We start from the raw sequence: 8,022 nt of genomic DNA, 5'->3' as shown, positions 1-8,022 counted from the left end.
CACAGCTGTGAGCAGTGGGGTTGGAGCGAGCCCCTCTCCTTGACCTATTTGTTCTTGCCCCCACCGTGGCCTGTGCTGCATCCTGAGGAGCAGATCGTGCTACTTGAAGGCCCTTTATTTTTAGCCAGCCCAGTTTTCTCGTCACAGCTTGGTGGGCGCTGCTCTTTTCAGTTCAGCCCCGCCGCAGCTCGCTCTCCTCTTGTGCCATTCCCCAGCGCTCTTTGTACATCTCTCACGCACTCAGTGGGTTTCCTATCCCCCTTTCTCTAGGTTTCATTCCTCCTCCTTTGTGTTCTCCTCTCCCACTGCTCCAGATCCATGGCTTAACCTCTGAGCTGCCTCTGTCTCTGGCTCGCAGCAGGGCTGTTGGAGGAACAGGCTCGTGCTGGATCCCAGCACCCCGCCACAAACCGAGCCTTCCCTCCAATAACCTGGGCTGTGCTTCCCCGTGCCGCAAATGTCAGGGAATTAGAAATGGTGCTCTAGCCTCCTGGAAATCAATAGCTGCCTGGTTGGCCTGGCTCAGCCCTGCTCTTTCTCCCCTCGCCCAGGCAAGGAGGGAGCGCTGTGCTACACTGAACTTGCCAGCAGAGAGGTATTGATACAGCTCCTCCAGCCTGGGCAGCTCAGTGGTGATATTTACTTTTCCCAGCCCCTCCACGTAGTCCAGGACAGCGGCCTGTTGCTCTGAGTTGGATCAGTGAGGGCTGGGCTCAGAAATCAGGAGCAGGACAATGTTTTCTACTTATGACCATGGAGCAGGACTCCAGGTCACTGCTGGACCTCGGTGGCTGCAAAGCCAACATTCACTTTGGTTTCCGCAGGGCTCAGTCCCAGCAAGGGGCATGTGCGCTTCTCATCAGAAGCTATGGCTCCAAGACAAAAATAAATTCATTATGAGGCCTGCAGGCTACACTGCAGGCTGCCTTTAACATTTCCTGGGCTACTACAAGCAGGCACAGTGTGGTTGAAGGAGCAGGAACTGTTCTAAGGTCCTACTTCTTGGAAATCTTGGTGGTGATATTCATTTAAATTTAAAATACAGATACTGTTGGAAGCCGAACAGCATCACCTTTTCATCTGTATGGAGCATTGCACAGTTTGTAAAGGTTACCGGGAACTAAATCCCTGCTGAAAACCAAGCCAGCTTCTCCTTGTCCTTGAAAAATCTTTTTCTTGGGGCCCAGCTAATTCCAGCAGCGCTGGACAGGGGAGAGTGTTGTGCTGGGGGCACCATCCCTGCCTCCCCGGCCCCCTCTTCATCAGCCTTGATTTTATTTGCCAGCTCGGCAGTAATAAGTATTGCTCTCTAATGAACCCGTGATTACATGGAAATTGAAGTGTGAGAGTGAAAAGAAATGAGGTAATTGAGAGGCGTGATTCTGCTGCCTGAGCCCTCTTCCTGCTGCTAGCGTCACCCCAATGACCAATATAAATGATGCCAAACCAGTCTATTTCCTAATCCCTGGTGTTGGTAGACAGCAAAGGAGTCACGTATATATCTATTTCCCTCTGAATGGTTTTATTTGGACTTTCACATACTCCCTACTTTTATTTTTGGTGCCTTATTAACAACAACAAAAAAGTGCAGTAAGGACCTTTGTTAATGATACATGAGCCAAGAATAGATTCCAGCTCCTTTTACCATTTTGGCACCGAAATGCCAAGAGGGATGAGGCATCCTGTAGTAAACACTGTTCATTTTGATGCGGCAACTAGAAAATATGGTCGCAAGTTAGGGAGGAGAACAGTTGAGCCAGAGGATCTGTGCTTTGCGTGGTCATATTGTTGGACCTGTGCAGGGCTGGGAAAGGACACACTCCCATTCAGTAAAGCACTACAGTGGTGTCCTAACTTCTGCAGCTTTATGCCAGCCCATTCCCTTGACAGTGAGGGTACCCTCGTTGCTGCTGGACTATCGAGGTGCGGTGCTACTTTTGCAGGATGTGCTTCTCTTGCCCCAAAACTTCTATTTCTTCTTTAGCTGCTGCCTACTTATTCCTCAGGAAAAAGAAAGAAAGAAAAAAAAAAAAGAAGAAGAAGAAAAAGCTCTGGGCTTCTCCTCCGTGCACCTCATGCAGCCAGCAGCATGTGCCTGGCTTGCAAGAGACATTGTGGCAGGGACACGGAGCTGAAGGTAAATAGGACTGAAAAGGACCCCATGTCCCCCCCACTGCACCTCTACCAGCAGCTGCCTGAGGGCTTTGCCCATCTGCTGCCCAGCCTGTGGACAGAACACAAATACCCACAGTCACTGCTGGGACACGTCCTGGATTTCTTGGGCTGAAGAAAATGTTAAATAACAACATTAAAAATGAGCCTCTTTAGCAAAGGCAAAGGTGGAGAGTTTGCGGGAGCAGGAGCCGGAGCATTTGCTTGGGCTGTCTGTAAGTGACAGCACTCCCCTTCCCGTAGGTCGGTACCTTCTGGGAAGCAGCTCGGTGTGAACGTAGGAAGAGCCAAATCCTTGATTTCAGATGGGAGAGGACTGTCAGAGCGGCTGCAGCGCTTGAGGGTGCAAGTACATCTGCTTCCTACCGAGATGTACTTGTCTGCTTTGTCCTCGGTGCGGTATGTGATAATAAAAGCCTCTCTCCTTCCCTCTCGAGCTCTCCCAAGACTTTGCGCGCCTCCCAGCAGCACTCCCTGCTTTTCCCTCCCTGCCCCTGCCCAGCAAGGTGGAGGTGCAGGCAGGGGTGTGTGTAGGACCAGCTGCAGGGGTGCATGTGTATGGGGGCTACCCAGGGGTGTGCGCTGCAAGAGCTGAGCTCCCCAAACGAGCCTGGCTTGCTGCTGCTCCGAAATAGCTGTCAGAGCACCGTCGGCTTCTGGGAGGGACCTATGGCAGAGCAGCATCTTCAGAGGCTTTCAAGTGTGAAAGTGCAAGCTGTGAGAATTTTTGGCATCTCTGCGAGTCACTGTAAGTATTAATACCTTTACAGCAGAGGTGCAAGAAAAATGCAGTCTGCTCACCTACCCAGGTGTGTCAGCACAGCAAGTGCTGCCATCTCGACTCCTACCCTCTGGCTCCCATCCCTTTTGCCACAGCGACAGCAGTAGGACCTCCCTTCCAAGCCAGCCTAATCCCCAAAACAGCTTCATCCCCAGCACCTGCTGCAGCACTGAGCACAGGGCGTGCATGCAGACAGCATTGAATTATTCCTGCGTGGGCTCAAAACCTGGCACCTGGGGAGATGCACGACACAGCGTGCCCCAGCTCTGCTACTTAGCCATCATTATTTGGGAATGGCTGTTCAAGTGCTGTGTTTGCTCAGGAGGGCTCTGCCTTCCCTGCCACGCCATCAGGTGCAGTGGGTGAAATCTGTGCTTGGCTCCAGGTCTGTCCTCAGCCATCTCCCGCTTGTCCCACAAAACTTCCCGCAGCGGGAACAAGGCCTGTGCCATTTTTAAAAGAATCTGCCTAAGGACGATGTGCCTTGTCGCTGCTGTGTTAGGTTTGGTGGCTTTGTTGTCCAGCCAGACTTTTTTTCCTTATTGTCTGCAGTGCTGAACAACAACAAGATGTGCCTTAGAAAATAAACACAACCCACATTTACCTGTGATTCATGTCATCTTTATAAAAGCAGTCAACAGCACTATCTGCCTTGTTCCCCTCCCCAGAACACCATCTCTCTCACGCATCCTTTCCTTCTTGCTCTTATTCCTCTAGTCTTTCATTAGGATGTCTTTTCCCCTTGCATCCCCCATTATTAATTGTACTTCTCTCCCGCATCCGAAGTCCAATTTCTGGTGATGCTTTATCAGCCTGCAAGGCACTGTGAGAACTGCTAACTTCCACAAATTAGTGAAAATGAAAGAAAAAAGGAATATTACACCCATGAGCAAAGTAGGGAGTGAGGGAAGGTTTTCTGCTTCCTTCGTGCTTGCCCAGAACCCGGCTGCAGCTCCTTGGCCCCATCTCCCCCTGAAGCACCAGCTCCACTTGCGCCTGTTCAGCCTGTGCCCAGCTGACACCAGCACTTGTGGCTTTTTACCCTAGAAGAGGAAAAATGGCAATATTGTGGGGACATGGTGGTGACCGGAGCTGTGCAGGAGTGTGTCAGTCGGGCAGTTTTCTTGCTGATGTGTTAACGCACTGCCCTCGAGCCCCAGCAGCTCCTGTGCCAAGGCGCTCTGGCTCACGCTGCCCCTGTTGCAGGAGCTCTCAGATGCTGGGTTTGGCTAAACCCAGGGTGAGGAGCAGGGGGCCTGTGGCTGAGCAGCCACGTACCATGACCCAACCACTGCTGCTGGCTGCTCGCAGCCAGCCCCCTGCTCCACAAACCCACCAGGCTACAAGGGCAGGGGGCAGCCACAGGTGGGATGCAGTTCACTCATCCCCCATCCATCAGAGCCCCCTGTGATTTGTTCAATGGCTTATTTCAGCTCCACCTACGTCAAGGGCAGAGGACAAAGCTTTTGACACTTCTGTTTTCCCACGGAAGCGGCGGACGCCAGCGACCCCAGCCCCTCTCCCCGCGGTGTTCCCCCCTCCATGCTTTTGGGGATGAGCGCGTGCGGCAGGAAGGCGCTGACCCTGCTCAGCAGCGTGTTTGCCGTCTGTGGCCTTGGCCTCCTGGGCATCTCCGTCAGCACCGACTACTGGCTCTACCTGGAGGAAGGCATCGTCCAGCCCCAGAACCAGACGGCTGAAATCAAGCTGTCGCTGCACGCGGGGCTCTGGAGGGTCTGCTTCCTGGCAGGTATGGCCTCCTGCCCCAAAATGTGCCCTGCTAGGGCAGCGTTTGCTGCTTGTCATGGGGAAGGGCTGGGGGAAGCTGGCTTTGGAGAGGTTTGTGCCCGTTTTACTTCCAAAGTCAGGCACAGCCCCTGCAAGTGCTGCGATCACCCCATGGCTGGCTGGAGCAGCCGGATGGATAAATTTGCTGTTCATTGCATGCAGGCATTGGGATGATTTGTTGCTGCAGTGCAGGACCCTGCTGCCCACGAGGCAGCAGCCCCGCAACCCCTCGTTCCCTCCGTCCATCCCAGAGCCTGGGCAGCCGCTCAAACCTCCTCTTTGTCCCTGCAACATTGGGATTCAGGTCAGCTGAAACGTCTCCTCCGCTCGTGCTGGTTTTGATGAAACGGTTTGGCTGAGGGGATGGAGGTGGACAAAACACAGTGAATGGGAGTTTCAGGCTGACAGAGCCAAAATGTCGTGGGGTTGCAGCCGCTGCTTTGGGAAGCTGGGAGGAGGGAGGCGCTCTGAGGGCTCCCCTGAGCTGACTCCAAACCCTTTGGCCTCAGAGCTCACATTTTTAGGCACAAGGGAATCCTTCCTCTCCCCAAGCAGATCCCCCATAAGATCCAAGGAAATCCCAGAAACCACAGTGAGGTTTGGAGCTCTCAGATGAACAAATTCATCCCGAGCTCACTGGACAGGGCAGTGTGAGAGGAAGGATTTTACTCACCATGCTGTTCGGTGTGCCACACGAACATCCAAGATAGAAGCAGCACTAAACAGCGAGATTATGTTTTTGCATGCACCGAAATTAATCTTAAAGGCACTCCCTCCCCCCCCCGAAAACAAGCAGATACACAGACTGCAGGCCTGACTCGGTCCCTGTTTGCTGCAGGTGAGGAGCGTGGCCGGTGCTTCACTATAGAATACGTCATGCCCATGAACATCCAGCTGACATCCGAATCCACAGTCAATGTCCTGAGTAAGTGATTCTGTGGGGTCTTTGTGTCCCGTAAGACATCAAAGGGCAGTTATCTCCCAGTAAACCCCTTTGTGCCATTGCTGAACACACTCCATCCACCCACGCACGCACCCACATCCACCTGGCAGCGAGGCAGGACCCCGGGGCCCTAACCTGTCCTCTGCTCCTCTCCCACCAGAGATGATCCGGTCTGCCACCCCCTTCCCTCTGGTCAGCCTCTTCTTCATGTTCATCGGCTTCATCCTGAGCAACATCGGCCACGTCCGCCCACACAGGACCATCCTTGCCTTCGTGTCGGGGATATTCTTCATCCTGTCGGGTGAGTACTGCTGAGCAAGGTGCTCCTCGGAAAATCCTTGGGTACGAAGGATGCTCTCCAGCTGGTGGCGACGTGGTCACCGAAACTTCAAACTCCTCAGCCGGGACATTTCTGCGTGAGCCAAGAGGGTGTTTTATTTATGGGATTATGCAAGTGTTGAACAAATAGCTGTGAGAGCCGAGCTCTGAAGCCACCTCCTGGGTGTGCACAGGGAGCGCGGGAGGACAAGCTCGAGCACGTAACGTTCTGACTGACATGGGAGAAGTGCCCTGGGTGAGCTCTGCGGGAAAGCAGCCTCCTTTCCCAGTTATTTCAAGCACCCTTCCACAGTTTTACATTTTCACCTGCCACTCTGCTCCTAAAGACAGCTGCTGCTTCACCAGCTTCAATCCCCGAAGCGTTTCTCACTGCCTTTCTCCTTGCTTTCTCCCCAGGTCTGTCCCTGGTGGTGGGGCTAGTCCTCTACATATCCAGCATTAACGACGAGATGCTCAACAGGACCAAGGACTCAGAAACATTCTTCAATTACAAATACGGCTGGTCATTCGCGTTCTCTGCCATCTCCTTCCTTCTCACGGAGGTACCAGCGGCTCCGGGACATCCCTGTAATGAGCATTGTCTGTTCTCAGCCATTGTGTGTCAGTGTGGGCACAGGCTGGGAGCAGAAAAAGGACTGGGAGAGGTGTTAAGGGTAGATTATAGGGGTAATATATAGTATGGTGGGAGGTACATATAGTGGGGCACATGCCTGGAGCAGCGAGGGGACAACTGATCATGATTTGATGCAGAGCATGAAAACAGAGGAGCCAGAGAGGGGCTTGGGCCTCCATGTGTACTGCAGGGAAGCAACTTTCCTCATGAGCACTTGCAAGCCATCAGCAGGGCAAAGAGAGCCATTTATTTTTCTTCTCTCCCCTCCAGAGCGCTGGGGTGATGTCCGTGTACCTGTTCATGAAGCGATACACCGCCGAGGACATTTACCGGCCTCACCCTGGCTTCTACCGGCCCCGCCTGAGCAACTGCTCCGACTACTCGGGGCAGTTCTTGCACCCGGACGCGTGGGCACGGGGACGCAGCCCATCGGACATCTCCAGCGAGGCGTCCCTGCAGATGAACAGCAGCTACCCAGCTCTGCTCAAGTGCCCCGACTACGACCAGATGTCCTCGTCCCCATGCTGAGTGTCACCTCCCCTGTGCCTCCCCGGGCCCACCAGCCGATGGTCACTGTCCTGACTCCACTCATCATTTTTAGGCCTCTCTTTCAGGGCAATTCTCTATTTATAGGAGTGTAAATATAACCATAGAGATTGGTTATATAACCAATAATGTAACTTAGGGAATTGGGATATTTTCTTTTCTTTGTTGGTCTCTTTTTTTTTATTATTTATTCTTCCCTACATAACTGAAATGTCTCCAAAGCCCTCTTCTTCCAGCTCTTCCCGCTGAGCAAACAGCAGTTCTGCCTGAGGGACAAATCCAGGGCTGGACTCCACAGCAGAAAAAAGAATATAAAGTAGAACTAGGAAAAAAACAAGTGTATTTTTTTGGTTTAGGTAGGCTGCCAAAGTTTGTGCATTTGGCTATCATTTAATTGTAGATTCACTGGCCTCAGCACCAGCAGGCCTAAAAGATCTGTGTAAATTTCCGAGACATGGTCATCATTAGAAAAATAAGAATTTTGTCTTGATTCGATGTTTACTGGTTGATACCTCTCGTTGGATATCACTTTTAACCAGGCTGCAATGGGAAATAGCCATCTTTCTCGACTATACCTCAGCAGGCTCAGACGCAAGCAGGTTGGGTTTTCTTGGTGGCCATTTGCAAAGTGTCACTTCCCCATCCCATGTGGAACTGGAGACACTGCAGCCATGGGTGCCCGTGCTGCTGGGGTGGCTCAGGCATCCAGGTCTCCTCCACCATCCCATTGATGAGGTCTGAAGAGTGACTGGGAGGATTTCAGTGCAGGGTTGAGTGGAAAACTACCTAAAACCTTCCCATAGGAAACATTAGGCACAGGATTTAGGAAAATCACAGCCA

At 52.5% G+C, this 8,022-nt stretch overlaps 1 protein-coding gene across 1 annotated transcript; it reads left to right on the top strand.

Moving 5' to 3' along the window:
• Positions 1 to 4,495: 4,495 nt before the first annotated feature.
• On the top strand, positions 4,496 to 7,164 carry CACNG5 (calcium voltage-gated channel auxiliary subunit gamma 5). Its single transcript, XM_035558832.1, has 5 exons — positions 4,496 to 4,703; positions 5,580 to 5,666; positions 5,845 to 5,985; positions 6,420 to 6,565; positions 6,907 to 7,164. The coding sequence occupies exons 1-5, from the start codon at positions 4,496 to 4,498 to the stop codon at positions 7,162 to 7,164; spliced, it is 840 nt and encodes a 279-aa protein (XP_035414725.1).
• Positions 7,165 to 8,022: the final 858 nt, after the last annotated feature.

Source organism: Cygnus atratus, chromosome 18 (genome assembly GCF_013377495.2).
Source record: "Cygnus atratus isolate AKBS03 ecotype Queensland, Australia chromosome 18, CAtr_DNAZoo_HiC_assembly, whole genome shotgun sequence".
NCBI lineage: Eukaryota > Metazoa > Chordata > Aves > Anseriformes > Anatidae > Cygnus > Cygnus atratus.
Note: the sequence above shows the minus strand (reverse complement) of the source record. Positions and strands in the feature narration are given on the sequence as shown.